The sequence below is a fragment of the Pygocentrus nattereri genome, chromosome 2 (assembly GCF_015220715.1).
Source record: "Pygocentrus nattereri isolate fPygNat1 chromosome 2, fPygNat1.pri, whole genome shotgun sequence".
NCBI lineage: Eukaryota > Metazoa > Chordata > Actinopteri > Characiformes > Serrasalmidae > Pygocentrus > Pygocentrus nattereri.
The window spans coordinates 8,021,027-8,035,637 of NC_051212.1; the positions used below are offsets into that span (position 1 = coordinate 8,021,027).

Genomic DNA, 14,611 nt, shown 5'->3' on the forward strand with positions numbered 1-14,611 from the left:
TGTTTTCTTCTGTTCTCTTCTCTCCTCTTCTCTTCTCTCCTTTTCTCTTCTCATCTCTTCTCTTCTGTTCTCTCCTCTTCTGTTTTCTTCTGTTCTCTTCTGTTCTATTCTGTTCTCTTCTGTTCTATTCTCTTCTCTCCTCTTCTCTTCTGTTCTTTTCTCTCCTCTTCTCGTCTCGTCTCTTCTCTCCTCCTCTGTTCTCTTCTCTCCTCTCCTCTTTTCTCTCTTCTCCTCTTCTCTTCTCTCCTCCTCTCTTCTGTTCTGTTCTCTTCTGTTCTGTTCTCTTCTCTTCTCTCCTCCTCTCTTCTGTTCTGTTCTCTTCTGTTCTGTTCTGTTCTCTTCTGTTCTCTTCTCTTCTGGTCTCTTCTCTTCTGGTCTCTTCTCTTCTCTCCTCCTCTCTTCTGTTGTGTTCTCTTCTCTCCTCTCCTCTTCTCTTCTCTTCTGTTCTCTTCTGCTCTGTTCTTTTCTGTTCTCTTCTCTTCTCTTCTGGTCTCTTCTCTTCTGTTCTGTTGTCTTCTCTCCTTTTCTCTTCTGTTCTCTTTTCTTCTTTTCTCTCCTCTTCTCCCTTCCTCTCTTCTGTTCTCTTCTCTTCTGTTCTGTTCTCTCTTCTTCTCTTCTATTTTCTTCTCTCCTCTACTCTTTTCTTCTCTTCTGTTCTCTCCTCTTCTCTTCTGTTCTCTCCTCTTTTCTTTTCTCCTCTTCTGTTCTCCCCTCTTCTCTTCTCTTCTCTTCTCTTCTCTCCTCTTTTCTTTCCACTTTTTTCTCTTCTTTTCTCTTTCCATGCCTTATCTTATTATCTTCTTTCCATTCCTCACATTCTATTCTATTCTATTCTATTCTATTCTATTCTATTCTATTCTATTCTATTCTATTTGTCTCTTCTCTTTACTGAACAGCAGTGATGAGATCAGTAAGTCTGGTCTCAGGACTTCTCTGCCTCCTTCTCCTGCCTGGATGAGTTGCTGCGCTCAGCTATTACTCTTTAATCGCTCATGATATCATCTCTGCTGCTCAATTAAACCCTGATCCTTTAGGCCTGAAGCTCAGGGGGACTTGTTGATTTCCCCAGAGCAAATAAGCGTCCCGCTAGGGGCTCAGCTGATGGATAGAGGCAAAACTAATCCGCTTTATTGGTTGGACAGGTTAAGGGCAGCGGGGTGTCAGTAATTCAGGCTCTGCCCTCTTCCTCCATTAGCTTAAAGAGGCTGATTACAGAGAAACAAACACTCTCACACACACACACACACACACACACACACACACACACACACACACACGCACATACACACACACACACACACACACACACAGAGAGGGGTTTATTGCAATCTCATCTTCTAAAGGAGCGCGTGTCATTAACGCTTCGTCTACGCAGCGCAGATGCGATGATATACTGACAATTAATCGCGATTAATCGCATTTATTGCAGGTAATCGCGACTGACCACATTCGTCTTGTTCGCCCAAATTTGACCCTAAAGAAACACATTTACCTCTATTTGATGAGCGACGAGCTGAACCATCTGCATTACCACTTCCTTTCAGTGTGAAAAAGTTTGAGCACTCCCTTCCAGACGACTCGGCGTTGTTGATGAGTGTAAACGAGCGAACACAAACTCGACACAGACGCATTTCTACACATTTCCACACACACCTGCTGGTTATTCCCCGAATAAAAAGGGCAGAGTAAGCAAAGTAACGGCGCGGTTTGTTCACGTTATTTTCGTCTTGTTCATTCCAGTAAGTGAACCGTGTCGGTGTATGAACGCGTGCAGCAGTGCGTGTCCGCGCAGGACGTGGTCACTCACTCGCTCAGACAAATAACAAACGCACGTGGTTTGAGAGAGGGTGCTCAAACTATCGCACGCGCGCATCAGTGTTCAGGGTTAAGGATGCCCCTCAGGGACGATTCAGTAGGAGAGGCATTACCAGCCGGTTACGAGCTGAAACCGAGAGCGCGCGCCGCTGAACTGACCCTGACGAAAAAAAAAGAAAGAAAAGTAAATATAAATCAACAAATAAATAAATATAAATAAACAAATAAACATGAAATATATGTCAAATTAAAAATGTCAAAAATATTCTTTATTAAAAAATTAATAAACAATCAAATAAAACAATACAAGTTAAAACTGAACAATAAATCATAATTATAGCACTGAAAAACAACAAAAATAAAAAGAAAGAAAATAAACGCGCTTAATATCCCGACAACAAACTCCTCCTTTCAGCCAGTCACTGGTACCAGCTGTAGAACCAAAAGCTCTATATAATATAATATAATATAATATAATATAATATAATATAATTTAATATAATATAACATAATATAATATGATATGATATAATATAAAATAATATATAATATAACATAAAATAATATAACAAGACATAACATATTATGATATAACAAAATAATATAATATAATATAAAATAATATAATATAAAATAATATAATATAATATAATATAATATAATATAATATAATATAATATAATATAATGGTAACTTTACAGGAGAAGGAAAAAACCTACCCTACTTTTAATGTAAGTGAATGGAACCAGACGTTTTTCCAAGTAATTTTGGGCCGTTTGTTTTGGTCCATTCTTCATGGAATTTACACACAATGTAAAGGACAACGCGTCTTTTCAAATTACGTCAAAAACTGAAAAACGTCAAAAATAAAGATACATGATATTTTACCTTGACATATATCAGCACCTTAAGTGTAGGAATTCAAGATTAAATAACAGTTAAAACTCTAACCGTCAGATTTAAAACAGAAATAAACATTACAGTAAAAATCGCTGTTATTTAAAGCGCTAAATGAAAAATGAATGGAAGACTAAATTGAATTAAAGTGTTTAAACGGAGCTGAAAGCTCCTCTAACAGAACCGTCTCCAGCCTGTGTTTAAGGGTGTCCAGTGTCGGGACTCTCTGTTCTGTCCGTGCTAATAAAAAACAACACACGCTTAATAAGACGTGGGAACGAGATAATGAAGTCGTGGATCACGAATATGATCCTCATGCGTGGCCACAACTTAGTAACGCACAGGTATGAGATAAATAGGCTTATTTACACGGCTTTGTAAGACATGATCTTGTTCCCACACGACTTAAAGACGTAATGATCTCATTCCCACGCATTATATTTTATTTATATCTAGATTTAAGAGAAGAAATAGCCACTGAACTCTACGCTACACTGGGGCAGTGAGGCGTTGTTACTGGACTGACTGAATGTTCTGGGTGTAAGCACTTTAAATGATGGTTCTTCCAGGGTTCTTTCCTAAATAAAATGGCTCCAAATAGAACCATGAACACTCAAAGATCCCCACTGCTTGCTTAAATGGTTCTCCGCGCAGTGAAATGGCTCAGATTGATGGAGGATGTTGTTCTATATAGCACCAGAAAGGGTTCTGCTCTGGTTATAACGTCAAGCTTATAACAGAAGAAGAAACCTTTTTGGTGCTTCACAGAACCATGTGGAGCTTAAAGAACCAAGGGATCTTTAGCAAGCTCAGTGGGTCTGTAAAGAACCAAGAACACTCAAAGAACCATTCACATGACTTAATTCATGATGGTGAAGTGGTTCTTCAGAGGGTGGAGGATCTGCTGTATGGTTCTATATAGCACCAAAAAGGGTTCTGCTATTGTTACAAGCTTGGCGTCGCAACAGTAACAGAATTTTTTTTGGTGTTATATAGAAGTGTGTTCCAAAAGGTTCTACAGAATATAATATAATATAATATAATATAATATAATATAATATAATATAATATAATATAATATAAATTGTCCCTGGGTGTGAGTGACTGTCTGTGTCTGTATGTCTGCCCTGCGATGGACTGGCGACCTGTCCAGGGTGTATCCTGCCTTCCGCCTGATGACCGCTGGGATAGGCTCCAGCACCCCCCCGCGACCCTGACGGAGAAGCGGCTTAGAAAATGGATGGATGGATGGATAATACATTCTCCATCTGAAGAACCATTTCCCCATGCAGAGAACCATTTAGGCATGCGAGAGGGTCTTTGAGTGTCCATGGTTTTATATAGAACCATTGTATTTACTAAGCAACCCTTGAAGAACCATCTTTTTCAAGAGTGCAGAGAACACAGCATTTTAGTTCATTTCAGTTGATTTAGTGTCCAGTCAAAGCAGGCTTGTAGTCAAAGCTATACGTTCATCAGCATCCAATAAAACAGAGGACCACACAGAGAACCACACAGAGAACCACACAGAGAACACAACAGAGAAGCACACAGAGAACACAACAGAGAACACAACAGAGAAGCACACAGAGAACCACACAGAGAACCACACAGAGAACACAACAGAGAAGCACTCAGAGAACCACACAGAGAACACAACAGAGAAGCACACAGAGAACGCAACAGAGAACACAACAGAGAACACAACAGAGAAGCACACAGAGAACACAACAGAGAAGCACACAGAGAACCACACAGAGAACACAACAGAGAAGCACTCAGAGAACTGCACAGAGAACTGCACAGAGAACACAACAGAGAACCACACAGAGAACGCAACAGAGAACACAACAGAGAACACAACAGAGAAGCACACAGAGAACACAACAGAGAACACAACAGAGAACCACACAGAGAACCACACAGAGAACCACACAGAGAACACAACAGAGAAGCACACAGAGAACCACACAGAGAACACAACAGAGAAGCACACAGAGAACACAACAGAGAACACAACAGAGAAGCACACAGAGAACACAACAGAGAACACAACAGAGAACACAACAGAGAAGCACTCAGAGAACTGCACAGAGAACCACACAGAGAACACAACAGAGAAGCACACAGAGAACACAACAGAGAACACAACAGAGAACACAACAGAGAAGCGTACAGAGAAGCACACAGAGAACTGCACAGAGAACTGCACAGAGAACACAACAGAGAAGCACACAGAGAACACAACAGAGAACACAACAGAGAAGCACACAGAGAACACAACAGAGAACACAACAGAGAAGCACACAGAGAACCACACAGAGAACCACACAGAGAACACAACAGAGAACACAACAGAGAAGCACACAGAGAACCACACAGAGAACCACACAGAGAAGCACACAGAGAACCACACAGAGAACACAACAGAGAACACAACAGAGAACCACACAGAGAACCACACAGAGAACCACACAGAGAACACAACAGAGAAGCACACAGAGAACACAACAGAGAACACAACAGAGAAGCACACAGAGAACCACACAGAGAACCACACAGAGAACACAGCAGAGAAGCACTCAGAGAACTGCACAGAGAACTGCACAGAGAACACAACAGAGAAGCACACAGAGAACACAACAGAGAACACAACAGAGAAGCGTACAGAGAAGCACACAGAGAACTGCACAGAGAACACAACAGAGAAGCACACAGAGAACACAACAGAGAACTGCACAGAGAACACAACAGAGGACCACACAGAGAACCACACAGAGAACACAACAGAGGACCACACAGAGAACCACACAGAGAACACAACAGAGGACCACACAGAGAAGCACACAGAGAAGCACACAGAGAACACAACAGAGAACCACACAGAGAACACAACAGAGAACCACACGCAGAAGCCTGGGCTCAGAATAATGTGTGTGTTTTCCGGGTTCAGTAAGTCGCTCTTCCCCTTCCTCACAGCCTTCCTTCTCTTCAGTTCCTCCAGTAAATCTGCAGACACGCCTCCAGAGTTCAGTCTTAGGCCCGATCCCATTTCGTCTTTTTACCCCTACCCCTTGTTTTCGAGTGTCACCCTAACCCCTTGGAACTGAGTTACAGGAATTTGTTGCATTTTCTGCTTCCTACAACCCATTCAGTCATGTTGAGGTCTGGACTGCGGGGTGGTCAGTCCATTGTCCTAAAATGCCAAAGGCTTCTCTTGTTTATTTATTTGTTTGTTTGTTTGTTTGTTTCCTAACAACTAAAAAATAAATTCATTATCTAATATTCTGTAGCTTCTTGTGTAATAAATGATTACACTGTGGAGTGAAGAAGACGTGGGAACCTCAGCTCACAGCTCTTTATTGGTCAGACAGACTCTCAGCGCGCGAGCGTCCATAGCAGCGGACAGGTCACCTCTGACCACACAGTCCACGCTCATGACAGACCCCCAACCCACACGACCAACCCCACAGCCCAGCACAGAGCAACACACTCCCATCACACACACACACACACACACACACACACACACACACACACACACACACACACACACACACAGGTCACCTCTGACCACACAGTCCGCGCTCATGACAGACCCCCAACCCACACGACCAACCCCACAGCCCAGCACAGAGCAACACACTCCCATCACACACACACACACACACACACACACACACACACACACACACACACACACACACACACACACACACACACACACACAGGTCACCTCTGACCACACAGTCCGCGCTCATGACAGACCCCCAACCCACACGACCAACCCCACAGCCCAGCACAGAGCAACACACTCCCATCACACACACACACACACACACACACACACACACACACACACACACACACACACACACACACAGGTCACCTCTGACCACACAGTCCGCGCTCATGACAGACCCCCAACCCACACGACCAACCCCACAGCCCAGCACAGAGCAACACACTCCCATCACACACACACACACACACACACACACACACACACACACACACACACACACACACACACACACACACACACAGGTCACCTCTGACCACACAGTCCGCGCTCATGACAGACCCCCAACCCACACGACCAACCCCACAGCCCAGCACAGAGCAACACACTCCCATCACACACACACACACACACACACACACACACACACACACACACACACACACACACACACACACACAGGTCACCTCTGACCACACAGTCCGCGCTCATGACAGACCCCCAACCCACACGACCAACCCCACAGCCCAGCACAGAGCAACACTCCCATCACACACACACACACACACACACACACACACACACACACACACACACACACACACACAGGTCACCTGTGACCACACAGTCCGCGCTAATGACAGACCCCCAACCCACACGACCAAACCCACAGCCCAGCACAGAGCAACACGTCCATCACACACACACACACACACACACACACACACACACACACACACACACACACACACACATAAACCATATTAAATGGTATTATACCATAATAACAGACATAAACTATATTAAACCGTATTAAACCATTTTAAAATGTATTAAACTGTAATAAACTGTACTTAACTGTATCATATTTAACAGAGATAAACTGTATTGAACTGTAATAAACCGTACAAAACCTTATTAAACTGTAATAAACCATATTTAACAGACATAAACCGTATTAAGCAATATCTAAGTGTATTAAATCATAATAAAATATATAAAACCATATTAAAGTGTATTAAACTGTAATGAACCATATTCAATAGACATAAACCGTATTAAGCAATATCTAAGTGTATTAAATCATAATAAAATATATAAAACCATATTAAAGTGTATTAAACTGTAATGAACCATATTCAATAGACATAAACTGTATTAAGCAATATCTAAGTGTATTAAATCATAATAAACCATATTAAACCATATTAAAGTGTATTAAACTGTAATCAACCGTATTTAACAGACATAAATTGTATTAAACCGTATTAAGCCATATGTAAACTGTAAAAAATTCAGCCTATTTTAACCTGTATTAGAATATACCATATTTTGCCGTATATTAGATTTATTTAATAAACTGTATATTAGATTTAACCATTTTATACCATACAAGACTACATTAAACTGTACTACACTATATGAACCCGTAATACATACTGAATTAAACTGTAATGGTGACTGTATAAGACTGTAATACAGACTGCATTGACAACAATATAGACTGCAATACAGACTAAATTAGAGTGCAATAGTAACTGTATTGACAATAATACAGACTGTAATACAGACTGTATTAGACTGTAATACCAATTGTATTAGAACATAATACAGACTGTAAGTAATAGACTGTAAGATAGACTGTACAAGACTGCAATAGACTGCAATGTAGTCTGTTTGACAATGATATAGACTGTACTACAGACTGAATTAGACTGTATGTAATACAGCCTTTGCTGTACTGCAATAGAAAATAACAAACTGTATTAGACTAAAACAGACTATAAAAGACTGTAATGCAGACTGTGTTATACTGTAGCAGAATATAATAAAGACTGTATTAGACTGTGATACAGACTGTATTATATTGTGATTCAGACTTTGTTTTGCTGCATTAGAATATAATAAAGACTGTATTAGACTGTGATACAGACTGTATTATATTGTGATTCAGACTTTGTTATGCTGCAGTAGAATATAATAAAGACTGCATTAGACTGTGATACAGACTGTATTATATTGTGATTCAGACTTTGTTATGCTGCAGTAGAATATAATAAAGACTGCATTAGACTGTGATACAGACTGTATTATATTGTGATTCAGACTTTATGCTGCAGTAGAATATAATAAAGACTGTATTAGACTGTGATACAGACTGTATTATATTGTGATTCAGACTTTGTTTTGCTGCAGTAGAATATAATAAAGACTGTATTAGACTGTGATACAGACTGTATTATATTGTGATTCAGACTTTATGCTGCAGTAGAATATAATAAAGACTGCATTAGACTGTGATACAGACTGTATTATATTGTGATTCAGACTTTATGCTGCAGTAGAATATAATAAAGACTGTATTAGACTGTGATACAGACTGTATTCTATTGTGATTCAGACTTTGTTTTGCTGCAGTAGAATATAATAAAGACTGTATTAGACTGTGATACAGACTGTATTATATTGTGATTCAGACTTTGTTTTGCTGCAGTAGAATATAATAAAGACTGTATTAGACTGTGATACAGACTGTATTATATTGTGATTCAGACTTTGTTTTGCTGCAGTAGAATATAATAAAGACTGCATTAGACTGTGATACAGACTGTATTATATTGTGATTCAGACTTTATGCTGCAGTAGAATATAATAAAGACTGCATTAGACTGTGATACAGACTGTATTATATTGTGATTCAGACTTTATGCTGCAGTAGAATATAATAAAGACTGCATTAGACTGTGATACAGACTGTATTATATTGTGATTCAGACTTTATGCTGCAGTAGAATATAATAAAGACTGTATTAGACTGTGTGTGAATCCCACCTGACCCCACTGTTCTCTTTAAACTCTGCTCACCCGGTGGGAGTGACCCACCTTCACGCGGAGGGCGAAACATTCACCTGCCCCCGCCACACACACACACACACACACACACACACACACACACACACACACACACACACACACACACACACACACACACCTCCCCGTGCTGATCTCCACCAATCAGCGGCCTCGCGGCTCGGACACAAACCTGAGCGCAAGCGGCGCTGAAGGACAGAGCTGAGCGCGCGCTGCTCACACACCTTGGACACACACACACACACGCACACACACCCCGTGTGTCTGTCTCTGATGGAGAAGTCGAAAAGTTTCCGTATCGATGCGCTGCTCGCGCCGCGCGCTGGAACTGACCCACCGTCCCCACCGCCGCCCGTCCGCGCGCACCCAGCCGCCTTCCTGGACGCGCCGCCTCCGGCGTTAGCGGGCCTGGCCGGGGTGCGCGCGCACGGCGGCGCGGCGGGCGCGAGCGTGTTCGGGCACGCGGGCTTCGGTTACCCCGCGCTGGGGCAGATGGGTCAGATGGGAGCGGTGGGGCAGCACGCGGCGCTCTCCTACCCGCACGCGTACCCCGCGGAGGCCCTGAAGCTGAGCGCGAGCTCCCTGCAGCTGGAGCAGTGGCTGCGCATCAACAGCGCGAGCATCAAACTGGCGGAGCTGCACTGTGAGTACATGATCGATTAATCTGATATCAGCCGTTTATTATCGATTAACCTGGTATTAACCGTTTTAACCTGCACTGCGAATTCCTCACTGATCAGCTTATTATCATCAGATCATTATTGATTAGTTTAATATTAACGGTTATTATCGATTAATCTAATATGAGCAGTGGATTATTGATTAGTTTAATATTATCAGTTTATTTTTGATTAGTGTAATGTATCATCGAATAATTAAATATTAGTTTTATTTGCGTTGTTAGTGTATTACTGACTTATTATTAGCGTCAATTTAATATTAATAAAATTACCATTACGCATTTACTACTGATTAATTTAATATTAAACTGAAATTATTAAATTAATCAATAATAAACTTTAAATTTGATACTAACCGTTTATATTGCTTATTTATTATTTTCAGTTTATTAATGCTACAGTTCTAATCTGCACTGTGAGGACAGTATTATTATTATTATTATTATTATTATTATTATTACTGTTTACAGCGATGCTCCGCACTGTGAGTTTATTAATAATTCAAGTTGAAATTTAATATTTCTATTCGTATAGTGAGTTTTAATAATCAATAGAATTGTACTCAAAGCTGTAGTCCATATGGGAGGTTTAATAATCAATATTTAATTTTAATACTGTAATAATTCATATTGACCGTTATACTCTACACTGTATATTTATCATGATTTAATTTAATATTTGCTCCACACTGTGAGTTTATTATTAAACAATTTAATGTATATTAACAATTTAATATTTATTTATTTTCCACGTCGAGTTTGTTATTAATTAGTTTAATGTTTACTCTGTACAGTTCTTCTCTACACTGTAGGTTAATTAATAAATGTATTAATTTAGTGAAATAATGAATTTACGGACTTAATATTTACAGTTATATTCCATAATTGTGAGTTTATTAATTAATTTAATATGTAATATTTATTTATATTCCACACTCAGTTTATCATTCATTACTTTAATATTTAATATTTAGTTATATTTATTTATATTCTACACTCAGTTTATCATTCATTACTTTAATATTTAATATTTACAGTTGTATTCCACCCTAATATTTTATTGTTAATTAATATAATAATTAATATTTGCAGTTATATTCTGCACTCAGTTTGTTGTTGCTATAATATTTAATATTTGGCTCTTTTTTATTTTGTGAGCTGATCATGAATGGTTATGATTTTATTCGTGGAAGGTTCAGTTTTTAGAGATTTGTTTTTTTTTTTGTCTAGAGATTTATTTTTTTGTTTGTTTTTGGAGATTTGTTTTTTTTTGTCTTTAGAGATTTATTTTTTTGTTTGTTTTTGGAGATTTGTTTGGTTTTTTTAGTTTTTAGAGAGTTGTGTTTTTTTTTTTTTTTTTTTAGAGACTCGTTTTATTGTTAGTTTTTAAAGATTTTTTTTTGTTCTTAGAGATGTATTTTTTTGTTTTTAGAGATGTATTTTTTTTTGTTTTTAGAGATGTATTTTTTTGTTTTTAGAGGTTTGTTTTTTTGTTTTTAGAGGTTTGTTTTATTTTTAGTTTTTAATGATTTGTTTTTTTAGTTTTTAGAGGTTTGTTTTAATTTTAGTTTTTAAAGATTTGTTTTTTTAGTTTTTAGAGGTTTGTTTTAATTTTAGTTTTTAGAGATTTGTTTTTTTAGTTTTTAGAGATTTGTTTTTTAGTTTTTAGAGATTTGTTTTTTTAGTTTTTAGAGATTTGTTTTTCTTTAGTTTTTAGAGGTTTGTTTTTTTAGTTTTTAGAGATTTGGTTTTTTAGTTTTTAGAGATTTGTTTTTCTTTAGTTTTTAGAGGTTTGTTTTTTTAGTTTTTAGAGATTTGTTTTTTTAGTTTTTAGAGGTTTGTTTTTCTTTAGTTTTTAAGCGTGTCTGTCTGATCTGTAAAGCTGAAGGTGTGTGTGCAGCAGGCGGTGAAGTGTACGACTGTTTTTATTTTACATTTAGGTTTTTCAGCCCAAAACGCCTTGAAGCCGCTGTCTTGGTGCATTTATGGTTTAGTGATTTACACCCCGAGCAGCTGAACCGTTTACCGCGCAGCGCTGATCCTTATTTTCTCGGTCCAAACCAATTAAAATCACAGCGGCACCGATACCGATACCGGTACTCAGGACTTCTCACGAACAGAACATTCAGATGAATCACACAAACGAACGCGACGTGAAAACGCGCGTGATGACGCGTCTCATTAATACATCATAATCGGATGTAAGATTCAGACACACCCACCTGCAGCCGCCGCGTGCAGAAATCTGCGCACCCCCAGTGCGGGTGTTCTGAGCGTGAATAGCGAAGCGCGTCCCGCGCAGAGACGCCGCCGGACGCCGGGACGCGCAGTCGCTGAATATTCGCTGAACAGCGTTCGCTGTTTCCATAAAACCAAACCGCTTCATCCAGACTCAGTCTTATCGCGCGAAAACAGCAGCTGTGCACCAAATACACCGGTTAGGACATTTACATATATATTTACATACTTACATATTCACATATTTACATATTCACATATTTACATATATGATCACGAGTTTAACACCTGGAAAATTAATAACAGAAGTTTAGATGACTGTATTTTATGTCTGAGTTTGTCTCAGTGTGCCGAACTCTCTCTATATATAAACGATACACAGGGTGAGCCAAAAGTCTTAGGACACCGTTTTATCTTATTTTGTATTTTATGCTGTCACAAGCCTCCACGACGCAGGGCTGAAGGTGGTGTTTATTGAGATGACCCCCAGAGATTAAAGTCGAACAAAAATAACAAAATAAAACCTGCCCCGTATGTATATATATATATATATATGTGTGTGTGTGTGTGTGTGTGTGTGTGTATATATATATATATATGTGTGTGTGTCTGTGTGTGTGTGTGTGTGTGTGTGTGTGTGTGTGTGTATATATATATATATATATATATATATATATATATATATATGTGTGTGTGTCTGTGTGTGTGTGTGTGTGTGTGTGTGTGTGTGTGTGTGTGTGTTTGTCGTATATCTGAAGGTTTCTTCAGTCTGAAATATATATATATATATATTTTTTTTCCAGTGGTGTGGAGAGGTACATTTCTATAAAAACAAATAGAAATGAATCGGTTTGGCTTTAGTTCGACACACTGAGACGACCTCAGACATAAAATCTAGTAATCTAAACTTCTGGTGTGATATGTTTAGATATGTGTCTATATGTGTACATGGATGTGTATATGCACTGTGAATCAACATCTGGCTAAGAGACCCAATTACTTTTCATATTTTTAGCACAGCATGAGCTGAGAGGGTCAAATCCCCTTCATTTACTGCTTTAAACAGATTCCTTTCTGAGGGTGAAGGAGTGAAGAACTCCTCCACAGAGACGCGCCGCTGCTCCTGCTTATATACTGAGCTCAACATATCGGGGGAGAATGGCCTGAGCGGAGGTTATGGCACATTTCAGAGTTCATGGATTATTTATTATATTCCAATATCATTCCACTCAGATCGAATCAGCGCAGGGGGGGGTGAGAATGAGAGTGAAGGGCAGATGGAGGAGGGCTTTAGGGGCTCAGGTCTTCACTGAGGTTGGGAGAGGAGGAGTCTGTCTGTTTTTCAGAGAGCAGTTTAAATGGAGGGATAATGGAGAGAGAAAGTGGAGGGAGTGTGTGAAGGAGCTGTGTTTGCTCTGTAACACACTGTCTCTCTGTTCCACACACACACACACACACACACACACACACACACACACTGAGGAGCTTCTCAGCTGCAGGTCCAGAGGGTCTCAGCATGTGGCGGCCAGAGACGCTCAGCTACTGCAGATCTCACTGACCAGTGAATGAAACACATGCTGTTCTACACTCTTAAAAAAGGCGGTTCTTCAAGGGTTCTTTCATAACGGCATTGGTTCTATATAGAGCCATGAACAATTGAAGGAACAATTTTCATGATTAAAAAGTTCTCTGCATGGTGAAAGGGTTCTTCAGATTGATGGACGATGCATTATATATGGTTCAGTATAGAACCTTTTTCAAGGGTTCTTTTATGACGTTAGAACTTGCCTTGTTATGATGTCAAGCTTATAACAACAGCAGAACGCTTCTTGGTGCCATATAGAATCCTGTATACAACACATTCTCCACCAGTCTGAAGAACCATTGTACTATAAAACGAATCATTTAAGCATGCAAATGGTTCTATGTAGAACTAGTGGTTCTAAACAGAAACAATGCCTTTATTAATAATAACATCTTAACAAGAGAATAACCTCTTATGGCGCTATATAGAACATGTACAACATGTTCTCCATCAATCTAAAGAACCATTTAAGCATGCAGATGGTTCCATACAGAACTAGTTTCTAAAAAGAACCATTTTATTTCACTCTTAAAAAGATGGTTCGTCAAGGGTTCTTTAGTAATGAAAATGGTTCCATACAGAACCAGGAACACTCAAAAGAACCTTTTGCTTGATTAAAGGGTTCTTTGCATCATGGAAGGGTTCTGCTGTTGTTACAATGTGAAGGTTGTAAGAATAGATCTCTTTTTGCTACTATAGAGACCCTATTTTAATCTGCTGTGTGTTACAGCTCAACCTCAGTCTAATCTGCTGTGTGTTACACCTCAGCCTCAGTCTAATCTGC

The 14,611-nt window shown here is 39.3% G+C and overlaps 1 protein-coding gene across 1 annotated transcript in view; it reads left to right on the forward strand.

The window, feature by feature from the left end:
• The first annotated feature begins 9,598 nt into the window (after positions 1-9,598).
• The window catches only part of mnx1 (motor neuron and pancreas homeobox 1), a 10,747-nt gene continuing 5,734 nt past the window's right edge, over positions 9,599-14,611 (forward strand). The window contains exon 1 of the mRNA XM_037533357.1: positions 9,599-9,968. Coding sequence (XP_037389254.1) covers positions 9,599-9,968 — 370 coding nt within the window. The remainder of the gene's footprint in view (positions 9,969-14,611) is intronic.